This window comes from Denticeps clupeoides, chromosome 9, assembly GCF_900700375.1.
Source record: "Denticeps clupeoides chromosome 9, fDenClu1.1, whole genome shotgun sequence".
Classification (NCBI taxonomy): Eukaryota; Metazoa; Chordata; class Actinopteri; order Clupeiformes; family Denticipitidae; genus Denticeps; species Denticeps clupeoides.
In genome coordinates this window covers 22,056,674-22,070,824 of record NC_041715.1, presented here as the reverse complement: position 1 = coordinate 22,070,824, position 14,151 = coordinate 22,056,674, and the positions used below count along the sequence as shown (strand labels likewise).

Below are 14,151 nucleotides of genomic sequence, written 5' to 3'. Positions count from 1 at the left end.
AGATGTGTAAAGCAATGCTGCACCTGGAAGAAGAAGTCAATCATGGTGGACTGGTCTCCTAGGGAGTACAATGTTTCAATGGTGATGTTGTCTTGCAAACACTCCTGCTGCTCCTGGTGGAAGAGGACTTCATTGGTGTACTGATGCACTTTCTCACTCATCATGTTGATGCAGAGCTGGAGACACACATGGACATACAATAATCCTTATCTTAACCACATTTAGTGTTGTGTTGTCTTTGACTAATAACTAAATTTGTTTGATGATCTGAAATACTTCACCTAACATGGAAAAAAGTAAGAAATCAGAAGGGGGCAAACACCTTTTCACTGTATACCATGAGTTCCTTAGTTTTCATGTCTTTTCTCTACTGGTTTAAGACACACACAAAAAAGACATTTTATAAGTTAAATCATGGAAATATATTTGCAGCATTTTAAGGCTCTTGAACACCCTGACATATTATAATGTTATGTTATAGGAACTCCTCCACCTCTAGATACTGGCACACTGAGGTGGAGGAGTAAGTCTCTTCCAGCAGTGTTGAACCTTGCAGAATTTAAAGTACTGTTGTGGGGTGTGACAAACATTAAACTTCCATTACAGCTCTGTGCCCTGGCCATTTTATTAATGTGGGCAGCAAACAAAGACAACACACAATACTATATCTGCTGACTGAAACTTTCTGGAACCAGGCTCCCTTTTGAAACACAGGAGCCTCCTTGTCTGGACAGAGTTCATCTGAGGACACATCTGCACACTCCAGCAGCTACTAATTACAACAACAACAAAATGCATTTGCATTTGAAGAAAGAAACTATAAGAATGATGAACATACACATGGTCACAGATGATCCATGTTAGGCATGTGTGCCAGTGGTGTGCAGTAGATCACGACTCCAAGTACCGTGGAAACCTTTTAATAACTGGTCCGTTTCCTTACCTGCTAGGCCACCACTGAATTACAAGAATCAGCCAAAATATGCAGGTCGTTTACAGCCATCACACGTGACAATTCACTAAAATACACATGAAATTAAGTCTTATTCTAACCTGTGGTTTATAACTGAAGAAGAGATCAGGGTATTCTGGTTAATAAAGTATTGGAATCAAAAGAACCTACAAAGAAATGTTAAAAAAAAAAAAAAAAAAAAGTAAATCAACAACTAAAATAATTGCAATACCTGTATGCTTTATACTCTGTATCACTATGCTGTTTTAAACCCACCAAGTGACACCATCTCACTGTCCTGTGCCCTGTTATCTAAGTTGTGGATTGCCGGTCTTGCTTTGACCTAACGTGTGCCACGTACAGGTGCTGTTTTGTGTGTTTCCGGCCATCACAAAGTGTTTCTTTGTTCTCTTTTGTTAAGCAAAACCTTCACTTCACCATATTCACATTTTCACTGTTAAGCTTTGCACAGAAACACTACAGTCAGTATTAGCTCACTCAACTTGAATGTAAACTTCTCTACTCCTAATCAATTTACAAGTTTTCTGTCAGTGTGCAAGGACAGGATTTTTTTTCCTGGAGGCGTTGATATTTTTCCCCAGAATACCTCAGATGTTACATCAACAACAACAACAACATTTATTTCTTATATAGCCCAAAATCACATATAGTATGTCTCAATGGGCTTTGACAGGTCCTACAGTTGACATCCCCCACACTTGACCCTTCTGCACACAAGGAAAAACTCCACAAAAAAAAAAAAACATATAGCAAGCTCTGTATTTTATTAATTAATATGAAAGTAGATTATTACTAATTATAAGCAATAATAAGCAATAATATTCTATCATTCTTTTGGACTGAAGTTTACAAAGGGACATTTGCTGAAGACTTTTAGATCCCTGTGGGTATTGGTGAAAACTATAATGATTGAAGAGTAATCCTAGTGGTCCTATATCATCTTCACTTACCTGCTCAAAGCCATTGATCTGGAACTCCTCAAACCCAAAAATGTCCAGGATGCATATCTCCAGGGAAGGATCCCTGCCAAAATAAGTGGAACACAAGGATAGGTCAGGTGGAGTCATTGTTTCTTTGTATTTGTGTGTATGTTTGTGCAAATGAGTGAGTCAGTCATGCCCAGCACCACATTTCTCATGACAAGCTTATCACTTCCTTATTGATATCTGATGCATGCTCATCAATTGAAAATAATCTGAAAGCAGTTAGCCACAATTACTGCAATTCATGCCCATTTTTCTTTCTGCTCAATCTCACTCAAGAGCATGTTTGCCTTTATCTGAAAGCATTTCCCAGCTCATCAATACCAATTTACACATGCATACACACATACATAAGCAGAGTTATGTGCAGACACAAAGAAAGAAAGGCAAATAAAAAAACTGCATTAATTTAGCCAGTTTTTGACATGTGCCTTAACATTGGTGTGTATGCTTACGCTATTCAGCATCCATCAGTATTAAAAGAATACGTACAGTGCATAAACCACACAAGACACACAGAGTCACACGGATTTCTCACCCTATGCTGTCCTCTGGTCCCTGTAAGTAGCAGTTAATGCAGTTCACCAGAAAGCTGAACAGGCGACTATAAAGGCTTTTCGCCAGAAGGTCTCTGTAGTGGTTGGACATTTCCACTGTGTGGTGCCTTGTTATAAAATCACCTAAAGAAAACAAAAAAGAATAGAAAAGCTTTAAAGGATTACTTATAAGGGAAGTTTGTGAACAAACTTCGATTTTGGCTTGGAAGACAGTGAATAGTTAAAAGATGACAGGATGAAAGGGAAAAGTGGAACCATAGTTGAATTAGTTCATTTTGTCTAATGGGTAAGATCGTAAAAAGTTAAGAGTAGATGCTAGCATGCTAACGTCAAAAATGATGGAAGAATGAAAAGGAGGAGTCGGTGATAAATATCATATTTAAGAGGTTAAATATGATATTGACAGGATTAAAATAGAAAGAGACCCCTTTCCAGAGTGAATGTGCAATAGGTGAGAAAGCAAAGTTTGTGCTGATTTGTACAAGTAAACAGTCCAGTAGGTCTAAGATTGGTATTAAGATTGGTATTAAATAGTCCAACATGGTACATTGGAGAATGTTTGAAGATCCTGGTCTCAAGTAAAATGTATTGTTTGATTTAACTTAATCTATACTTTTGAAGTGAGGTGTGATTACTGAAAAAACATAAATACCGTGATCAATGGGTGTTCAGGGGACATGAACATCTTTTGGCCATGATGACTAAGGGCTCATAAGCCAATTTAGATGTTTTTGTCATAATTCTAACTTCTTATTCTCAGAAACCCAAAGAAAAAATGATCACTGTGTGTTGTCTCAGTCATGTCTGAGTCTCCCTCCCACCCCACATACACCTGTTTCTCTCAGTATTTAAGTCTTCCGGGTTTCCAGAGGTGTTAGCTTTAATGTGCCCTAGCCCCCTTCTATAGAAAACACAATCTTTCAATATGCTGCAATTCATTTTTTTATGATCACTCTTAAATCTGACCACTTTAATTTTATTTCAGGAATCATCCTGTTTGCTGCAATCACTTCATTCATAGCATCCAACTTACCTGTTGCCACTCACTGTCCTACTACTGTGACTACTTTCTACTTCACCCACAAGCACATCTGGCCAAGGATAGGTGTGCCAAGCTTGTAGTATCATATTCAAAAAGACTTGTGGCTGTAACTGCTGCCAAAAGTGCATCAACAAAGTATTGAGCAAAGGCTGTGAATACTTATGTACATGTAATTTTTCATGTTGTCATTATGGGGTGTTGTGTGTAGAATTCTGAGGAAAAAAAACATTTAATCCCTTTTGGAATATGTGGAAAAAGTGATGTGCTGTAAATAATTTCTGGATGCACTGTAAAACAGTACATTACGGCACCATTACCATTGAAGTACTGAACATCAGAGGTGAGGGCAGAGCCCAGATCTTCTGGGTTCAGCTGTAGCATGACTGCCACTGAGAAGAAAAGGGAGAAAAACTTTATTGCACATCACAAATAGGCAACAAACAAAGAAGTAATAGAAAAGACAAAATGATTAATAAACAGTAAACAAAAGGGACAAAAATTCTGTCAAGTTTGTTTCTAGAAACTTCTCTTCTGAAGAGAAGAGTGTGTGTGTGTGTGTGTGTGTGTGTGCGTGCGTGTGTGCGTGTTTGTGAGTGACTAAGATAATTCAGACTTTTCGATTACTCGCAGTAGCTGCAATTTTACAACATATTGAAGGTCAGTGACACTGAGACGCCACTCACAGCATGACAGTAATGCTGCCCTAGTATGTTCTTGTTCTATAAGTACATTTGTTAATGCTATTAATATTCATTTTATGATCACTGTACATTTGCATTCATGTATGAAAGTGGCTATGTGACAGCATGCCTGTATGACTGACCTCTTTCTAGAAGCTGCAGGTCAGAGGGGAAGGCTGAGTCAGCACCTGTGAGGGTCAGGAAGCAAAGGTCCCCAAGATGCAATAGTGCAGAGAGGACGATGAAAATATTCTCTACCTCCTGAGGAAGAAAGACCAATATAACACACACGCACACAAAAAGGGATAACCACTACCCACTGAAGCATGACATAGTTGAAATGCTGTCTCAGGGTACAACAATAATGAACAGTGTCGGGCAGTCATGCAATATTATCATTTACTGTAATAAAAGGAAAACAAAAAATTGTCAATTTTGAGTCATTACAAACTTTGTACTTGTGAAAAGACAAACATGATTTATTGATGTATATCTTTTTATACAGATTGCAATGTTTCAGAAATGAAGTGGATTTTTTACAAATGTCATGATCGATGAAAGCACTTTTAAAAACTGTAATGGAGCTCCTCGGGCAGCACGGCGGACAAGAGTTGGGACAAGGCAGCACCAAGGAGAGCTACCCCCCCGCAACAATAACCTGAATACGTGGCCACCACGGCTGAGGCTGATAGAAGGAAGCCCTGTAGAATAGCACAGGCTTGGCGATCGGGACACAAATTGCTACCAATGATCCAGCTCAGAACTCTCCTGTTTGTTTTCCACACGTTTTACATTTTTGTCATTTTTAGACGCCCTCATCCAAAACAACTTTTAATCAGTAGTTACAGGGACAGCCCCCTGGAGACACTCAGGGTTAAGTGTCTTGCTCAGGGACACAGTGGTAATAATTTGAACCTGGGTCTGCTGTTTCATAGGCGAGTATGTTGCCCACTAGGCTACTACCACCCTAATGTACCACTACACATCTGTCTCCCTCTCTTTCTCTGACACAATGAGCAAAGACAAGCCCACTGAATGATGATAAATGACATGGTGACAGAGCACAGCCCTGGAAGATGCCAACCCCACACCCCTCCTTAAATTCACGTTTTAACCAGGGCGTGTTCATGCTTAACTGTGGTTTGGTCTGTGGTCTTCGTCATACATGCCTCTTGCGTGAAAAAACAGACACTGAATGTCCATAACGAAAAAATACAATTTTGCAGTAGCTGAATGCATGTATGTAATCTCTCCAATCAGCTCTCATGGTCTAATCTCCACTGACGGTCCACCATCAGCCACAGGCCAGAGCTTCACCCTCTGAACTCCAAATGCATTTCCTCCTTTATTTTTGTGCACAACTTATCACCAGAGACTTCCTGAGCCAAAGCATACAGCCTCAGCCCAGTCATCTGCAATAAGCATCTCATTAAAATCTCCCCAGAGAGAGAGAAGTCCCTGCAGGCTTTTAGACATATAAAATATGTGTGTATGTGGAAGTGCTTTGATCATGACACACACACACACACACACACACACACACACAGTACCTCTGTTATACTGAGTAATATTATTTATTAGTGCACTATTCCATTTTGCAATCAGTATTTGTAATATTTTACTTTGCACATTTATTATTCATTCACTTGTTTAGCACTGTCTGTCTCATTGTGTATCCGTGTTTTTTGTTAAATGTTACTCTTGCATTGCCTGTGTCCCCTATTTGAACTTTATGTAGCCCAGTTTGTCTGTGCACTTCATGTCAGTGTGTAACTTTGTTGTCAATATGTACTGTATAACACACATATAGCTGAAATATCAATAAAACGCAACTTCAACTACAACAAATGCATAATATCCCAGGCCAACAGCCTCCTCCTGCAGATTGATGTTAAATTAACTAAATTCTCATTACAACACTCAAGCCAGACTCATATGATCATGGTCATGTTGAGTGATTACCTGTTTATTAAAGCCGAGGGCACGCAGGGATTGTTTCATCGCTGCCAGCTTGTCTCTGCTAACCGTGTTGAAGGTGGCCGAAGGTGTCACCTCACCCGAGTCCTTACCACTGAGGAACCTACACACGCACACATTGTAACAACTTGTGTTATTTAAACAACCAAATGTTAAGTTGAAAATGTATCCATATGCACTTAAAATCACACACAATAAAAATTTGATTGCACATCATATTTGATGCTTGACTATTTAATATATACAAATAATTCCAGTTAAATAAATAATTGGGAAAATTCTGGACAAACTCTAGCTTAAATTCAAATGATAGGCCTTTGCCCATGTCAAGAAAACAATGTACCATTAACATTTAGAGATAAAGGTGGACAGGTGTCATGGCAGCCAAAAGTAAAAAGAGAATAAACAAGTCTGAAGCACACAGCACATGAATATAGAGCACACACCAGGTTAAATAACACATACACTGACAGCAAGAAAAAGACAGTGGAGTGCTTCCATTTAGCTAATATTGAATATGTTTAAATTATAGCTTATTCTAGTCATCGTCTTGCTCTTGTTTTTATTTAGCATGCAGCTAATTCTAGTATTTTAATTCCACTTATTCACTTCATATATGTGGATGTAAATGTACCTATTGCCAATTTAGAGACATTTAGGGACTGAAATAATTTGCTAAATGCAAATATAAAGATTTAAAACTAAATGACTCTGCTAAAGTCTTCAGTCTTCATGACTTATGGCCAAAGAAGGAAATTCAAATACAATATTCTCTATTCCACATTCTAAATACACAAACACAAGCTAACAAAAACTTTGAAATAACTATTTAAATAGCATTTAGAGCACTTTCTCCAAACCAAGGAAAATATAACATGTATAAGACAGACAGAGAATATAATATACTCTTTTTGCTTCTCTGACTGAATGTGTAAATTTGCAGACCAGTGTGACCAGCGTTGGCAGCTCTCACTCTGATTCATGACTGGGGAACTTCCCAACCAAGAAGACTCTGTCTTTTCCCTAAAACTGTCATTTCCCTAATTAGCTGCAGCTAGAGAAAGAGCACACAGTGAAGTTCAGGCAGTAAAAGTTCAAAGCATACGGCCATATAATGAGGAACAGTGAGGTGATTAGTTTCTAATGTAGCCTCCTGCAACATGTACATTCCTGTTCTTCTTTTTCTAAATATTCAACATATAACTTTTATCCTAAGGCCACTAATAATAATGTCAAAGCATCTCAGCTCAGCATCTCATTTTGGAAAAGATATGGCCAATTCCCGTATTGCATGCTTTACAAAGTACCTCCGTCTGGACAAACACGGAGCCGAATGAAAAAGACACTAATCAGCAGCACTGACACTAAGTACAGCGAGGGCCAGCACTGTGACGTCAAGTTGATAGAATCTAATAAATGTGTGGAGTGTCCCATCAGATGTGCTGTCAAACCCCCTGTGGTATGCTGATATAGCAGCCAGATAAATTTTAACAGTTGAAAATGCCCTGCCCTTGTCCAACATGTCCTGCAGGAAACATAACACATCAGCAACCAAACACACAAAGGGCACAACCCATCTCTGTTCGGACCAATGTTGCGCGCCACTTGCTATCATACATTGTGCGCATGGACGGAGCCCTGGTGGTGTTTACCCTGGCAGTGTCCAAATTCAGCCTCTCACAGGCCAGACCCACAAATTCAGCTGACCTGGAGAGGGGTGGTAAATCTCCCTGCGTGCATGCGACAGAAGCGGGGGGCTTCAAGCAGGAGAGTCAGACCCCAACAACACTCGCGAGCGTGTGGGGCAAATTAGGTTCAGTGGTAAGAATGTGTACTTCAGTACATTCGGCCATGGGTGTGCCAGTGCGTCCACCCCCAACGCACACTGCGAGTTAACACGTGAGGCGAAGAGATCTACGGCAGCCCTGCCCGAGCACCTGAGGGTGGAGCTTCCACTCCCCATACAGGGGGTTCCCCATGGAGAGGAGGTCCGCCCCCAAATTCATCAAACTTGGTACATGCGTCGCCCGCAGCGAGGTGAGGTGCATGTAACACTAGTGAATTAATCTTCACGCAAGACCGTGCAGATGGCGAGAGTGCGTTCCGCCCTGCCGGTTGATATACGCCACCGCGGTTGTATTTTCTGTCCTGATAAGAACATGACAGCCACGCAGGTGGGGAAGAAAATGCACCAAAGCGTGAAAAACTGCCAATAGCTCTAAGTAGTTTATATGGGCATCCTGTCCTGCCAGCCCGTAAGGGAGGCGTCCGTAGTCACCGTCTTCCTTACGGACACAACACGTAGTGGCCGCCAGACAAATAATTGCCCGGCCTCCGCCACCAGCGGAGAGCCGTGAGGCAGCCTGCTGAGACAATGACAAGATGGCTGAGGTGACGGTGGGGGGTCAGACGCAGCGCTGAAAATACGTCATGTTTAACAGACCCAGCGGAACCACAGCTATAGTAGAAGCCATGAGTCCCAGAAGGTGCAGACAGGTCCTGAATTGGACCACTCAGCCGCTGCGGAACAAACAAATGCAGTTTTAAGTACTCGTCTCTCAGACAGTGAAGCACGAAAAGATACAGAACTTATCTGGAGGCCCAGATATTCTACGATATGAGAGGGCATCAGTAAGCTCTTTGTGCAGTTCATGCTGAAACCCAGGCTGGTGAGGTGGGTCACCAGCATGTTGTGCTCTGCCTGCTCTCGCGTTTGGGCACAGAGCAGATAATTGTCCAGATAGGTCAGAACCCTGAAACCCGAGAATCTGAGCAGGGTCAGAGTGGCTTCTATACATTTGCACACATGGGCCTCGAGACTCACATGGGCCGAACTGAACCGTGAGAAACTCATAAGCCACGCTGTGGTAAAAGAATCAGAGATATCTCCTGTGGGCAGGATAGATTTCTATATAAAAATACGCGTCCTGCAGGTCCACTGTGGTGAACCAGTCGCTGGGACGGATCAAGCGAAAAAGGCCCTTGTTAATGAGCATTCTGAATCTGAACTGTCTGAGGTGTTTGTTGAAAACAAGCAGGTCCACAATAGGACAGAGCCCTCTGTCCCATTTTGGGACTAGTAAATAGCGAGAATAAACCCCCCCGCTGCATTTCCTCCACCGGGACGGGCCTTATTGCTTGTTTGCTCAGAAAGGAAGTTATTTCTGCCTCCAAAACCTAAGCCGAGTACCCAGTTGCAAGTGAAGGAACCACTCCGCAGAATGCGGCGGGGTCGTGCCGCAAACTGCAGTCTGTAGCCTTTTCCTACCGTCGCCAAAACCCACGGGTGAACTGCACATGAGCGCCAGCTCTCCACACAGCATGCAAGCAGTATTGTCCTCCCCACAAGCGGCACCTGAGCACCATCTTGTTGAGGCGAAGAGACATGAAAGAGACATGAAGCTCTTTGAGTAAGTTACATTGTCAAAAAAAACTGTGCCCTCGGCCAGTGGCCTTGATGCGCTAGAGCAATTTTTAATAAACCCTGAGAATGGTGAGGGGAGAATTAATGGTGAAAAACAAGGTTTAGCCGCTCCACAGTGAGCACCTGCCCGTGAAGGCGAAACCCATAGTATGGCCAGAACTCTGAATGGCGCCTCGTGTGCGCAGATTGAGGTCTGAGATCATGCAGATCTCCTCCCAGGTAGCTGGATTGAGGTTACCAGAGTCGAGCAGTTCAGCTTGGTACGTCGCCAGGAGTGAGAACACATTATGTGCTCTGGCAGATGCACTCCATTTTCCCAGGTAAAAAAGCGCTCCATTTAAACAGGGAGTGAAGGTCCTGCTGAGGAGAATGAGGCCCTCCTGGTTGGGTGGAGGGGGGTTGGAGAGTCCCAGCTCCTCCATGCCGCCAATGTCAAAACAGCTCGGAGGAGCTGATCATCGTCCTCCTCCTCGACAATTGGGATCGTCGAACAGTGGGGGCAACATAGGGGACTCGAAGTCCATTATGTCTGCCCAGCTTGTGGTAGCGCGGGGTGGGGGGTTTTAAGGCATTCTCCACCGTGAATTTGGGTAACAGACATAAGCCGTCGCGTACGGGTGCGGCGAAGCGCAGTCTCCTCTCCAGAATTTTGAACGGCATGGTCTTTTAGGGAATGTAGCCATCCGAGTCAGCAAGCGACACCTGAGTGTGCTTCACCCCCATGCACGTAACACACATGGGGTGGGAGTCCTTGCCTGAGATCATGAGACCAATATTCTACCACAGAAATGAAGCGAAAAGGGAGGTCTCAGTACTTCGAGGAAAGGAAGGTGAGATCCTTGACAGCTCGCCAGTGAACTGTCAGCAAAGGGCAGCCACAGTCCGGGCGCTGAGGAAATTCTACAGATCTTCATGGGGAAGAGTGCGAAAAGACCTTTCCGGTGGACTGCAGCAGCTGATATAGGGGAGGCGGGGCTCCCTGTGTGCAGCTGCCATTGGTCCGTCTGTGACGGATGTGGTGTCATTGGTTCTTCCATGATCGGTCATGATGAGGGTGTTCCCATAATGAGATACTGAGCGAATGTTTGAAAGAGAACTTGTATTAGTCAGGGGGCACATTCTGCAACTTTCAGACAATTTTTCTTTTTTTGGCCGTTAGAGCCAGTCAGCACTTTATCATCTGCTTGCATTGGTTTCTGCTAATGCAGAACTGAGTATATGATTAAAAACACTTCCTGTCATCATGTTGTCAAGGGAAGAGGGTGTAGGCCAATGCATCATCATGAACATCAATAGGCATTAATCTGTATTAAGTAGTGCAACACACAGGAACAGTCCTGTGTGTGGCACAACTTAATACAGATGAATGCCTCTACACTAAAAACTGGTTAATGAAGGCGATTTGTGGTCAAGTTTGTCATTTAAATCGCTGTTAATTAACCATTAGCGAGGTTGCTGCTATATTCCCAGTACAGTAAACTGTAGCTCATTCTTGCACATGAGTCAGCCTTGTATGCCACCTGTCACTATGTATGAATGCCTCAAGTAGGAACAGTTTTTTTTCTTTTGCATGTATTGATAACACTTGCTATTGTGTCATGGGGGGTGTGTTCAGTCTGGATATTTGTGCTGTGTGTGTGCTTGGTGTATGTATACAAGCGTTTGTGTGTGTACCTGTGTGCCAGGATGTTGTTGAGGCACAGACTGCTCTTTTCCTCAGCTGACAGCCCCTCGGCCATTAGGTAGAAGATGTTGAAGTTCTGATGCCGAGGTGGTGTACAGATGACTCGAGATTTCTCCAGCGCAAAGGTGTTCACCCAAGCTGGAACAGTTAATAGGCATTATCAATAAATGGAAAATGATGTTTGTAGATGACAGATCTCATATAAATTATTTTTATAAAGTAATATTGCCCTCTGTAGGTCATATAAAAAAGTGCACAAAACATAAAACACAGATTTTTGTGAAACTTCGAACCATGATCTGACCTGAAGTCAGTTGGTTTCTCTTTGAAGCGTTGCTGATTTGTTGATATACTTGAATCTTTTTCAGACAAATAAATGCTGGAAAGCTGAAAAATCTTTTTGTTCACTAAAAAGGGTGGATGTTAATGCTGATCATCACCATCCAGTGGAACAAGTGGTCAGTGGAAACTCTAAGTATATGCCTGTGTATATGTAGAAATCCTGTTAAACAAGTTATACATAAATTAACTTGTAGGCTCCTCTTGTGAAAGTGATTAGTTGTCATATGTGACACACCACACCACAGCACCCATTGCACACAGTGAAATGTGTCCTCTGCATTTAAACCATTGTGCAGCCATGAAAGGCGCCTGGGGAGCAGTGTGTGGCGACAGTACCTTGCTCTAGGAGACCTCAGTGGAACCTTGACGGTTCAGGATTTCAGTCCGCAACCTTTTGATTACGGGTCCACTTCTTTACCCGCTAGGCCACCACTGCCCTGAACACACTCTAGGATGTGTTCCTGTATATATATATGATAATGGATGCATGTTTTTTTGAAAACCATCCAATAGTTTTCACAGTGTATTACTAGTAAAGCCATCATCCCAGTTAATGTGTGTTTCACTGTTTAAAAAAAGACCTAAGCACATGGATGTATGAGTATGTACCTCTCAGCAGAGTCCTTCTCTTCTCACAGTACTGCAGGCATATGAGTTTAATGAATCTACTAGAGTTGGGGTTTACTTGGGTCCTTGCATGACCAAACGCTTCTAAGAGGCAGTTAACCTGAAAGACAGACAGGCTCTTCATCTGCTCATCCTTATTTTTTTACAGCCATTAAAACTACATGGTCAATTTATTTCATTTCTTAATTGAACAAAAATCTCTTTCAAACAAAGAATGATTAGTCAACAGCTACATCGTCCCCATACTGGTTCTACTCTACTATATTGTTTGACTGCAACTGATTGACTTGGCTCCAGGGCTGCACTTGTTTAATGCTTTACAGGGGTAAAACTCATGTATTTTTGTGAATCTATATTAAATTACTTGCATGCAGAGAAACTCTTTACTTAATCTCCATTACATGTCAAAAAGAGTTTAATCTTTTTTTTAACAATGAGAGGGGAAACAAGGGTATGGCTAGAAGGACCCATTATAAGATGTCAGAAGGAAATTGGAGTGAGACCAAATGACTCAACTTTCAGACTTAAGTGCATTTGAAGGAAAATTCTTTTGTACATTTACTCAAGTGGTGGTTTAAAGGGTGGACTATGTTAAATGTAATAATATATTAATTTAGGTATGTCTATTTTACTATATGGTTTACATAATTCTGACATCCATTTTAAGTTTTAAAAAATGCTTTCTAACTGCACAATGAAGTTGATGAGTCTATTAAAATGTTACATAGAACAATGACACAGCATGGCCAATAGAGAGAGACAACACTAGTCTCCAAACACAGGCTTAAATTACCGATTTCTACACAATACAGACAATACCAATTCTAAGATTAGGTAGATAAAGTAGAACAAGTGGTCCTGGAGCCACAGTTTTAATAGAACACCATGCTTTAAACAAAGAAAACATTCATAATGTATATCCATCTTTAACATCACACTCAAACAAGTTACACCTCTTATTGTAGCTGCAATAAGCATTGTGTGGGAATAAAAAAAAAGAATTACAATGGTGCTATTGGTGTGTATTTAGATATATGCATGCAATGAGTGCGACTCACATGTTTCATCCTGGGCTCCAGAGCAAAGCCCTTTGGACAGGAACGTACTGACAGGTGCTTCAGGATGTGCTTACATGCCTCAGACTTCCCTGAGCCACTTTCCCCACTGCAGGAGACATAGGGAGTGGAAGAGAGCGTGTTATACTGAGATTGACCACCTAGCAGCAATCAGTATGGTGATGGTTGAAGGGTAGAAACTGTTCCTCAGTTTGTTTGTCTTAATCTATATGGATATGAAAAGTCTGCCTGAAGGAAGGCGTACAAGCAATGCATGTCCTGGGTGTGATGGGTGGACCTTAATGACCCTGTGGAGCATCTTTCTTCTATGCTACTGAGAACTATGCACATATCAGCATGTTCTCTACTGTGCAGTGGTAAAAGGACACTAGCAGTGTCAGTTTGAAGTGAAAGTGAAGTGAGTACATTGTATATTAATAGAAACAAGGGTGTCTCCGTTATACTTAATGTGCTCAATGGTGGTGGATTTGCTGGTGAAGGGCAGAGGAAGGAAATACTAACTTAAAAGCCAAAAACTACGTCAACTAGGTCAATGCAGTCCTAACAGCAGCCGACCTCATGGCGCCATCTTGGAGTTTAGTAGATAGTAGATAGATGGCAGTCTCTCATCTCAAACCTGCACAAATCACAGCTCTCTCCTTCTACAACAGCCCGCAACCTTGGAGTAACAATAGACAACCAACTCTCCTTCTTGACTCACATCAGCAATCTTTCCCGCTCATGTAGATTCCTTCTCCACAATATCAGACGAATCCGTCCTTATCTGTTAACACAGGCCACCCAGAT

The 14,151-nt window shown here is 41.9% G+C and overlaps 1 protein-coding gene across 4 annotated transcripts in view; it reads right to left on the bottom strand.

Moving 5' to 3' along the window:
• The window catches only part of myo16 (myosin XVI), a 120,258-nt gene that overhangs the window by 27,165 nt on the left and 78,942 nt on the right, over window positions 1-14,151 (bottom strand). For 3 of the 4 annotated variants that reach the window (XM_028990865.1, XM_028990864.1, XM_028990863.1), the window contains exons 14-22: window positions 13,348-13,453; window positions 12,272-12,389; window positions 11,311-11,458; window positions 6,198-6,315; window positions 4,379-4,496; window positions 3,873-3,944; window positions 2,495-2,636; window positions 1,924-1,996; window positions 24-176 (exon numbers count right to left, since the gene is read on the bottom strand). In XM_028990865.1, coding sequence (XP_028846698.1) covers window positions 24-176; window positions 1,924-1,996; window positions 2,495-2,636; window positions 3,873-3,944; window positions 4,379-4,496; window positions 6,198-6,315; window positions 11,311-11,458; window positions 12,272-12,389; window positions 13,348-13,453 — 1,048 coding nt within the window. Of the gene's footprint in view, window positions 1-23; window positions 177-1,923; window positions 1,997-2,494; window positions 2,637-3,872; window positions 3,945-4,378; window positions 4,497-6,196; window positions 6,316-11,310; window positions 11,459-12,271; window positions 12,390-13,347; window positions 13,454-14,151 lie in introns of all 4 variants that reach the window. The other variant, XM_028990867.1, reaches the window with a different exon arrangement.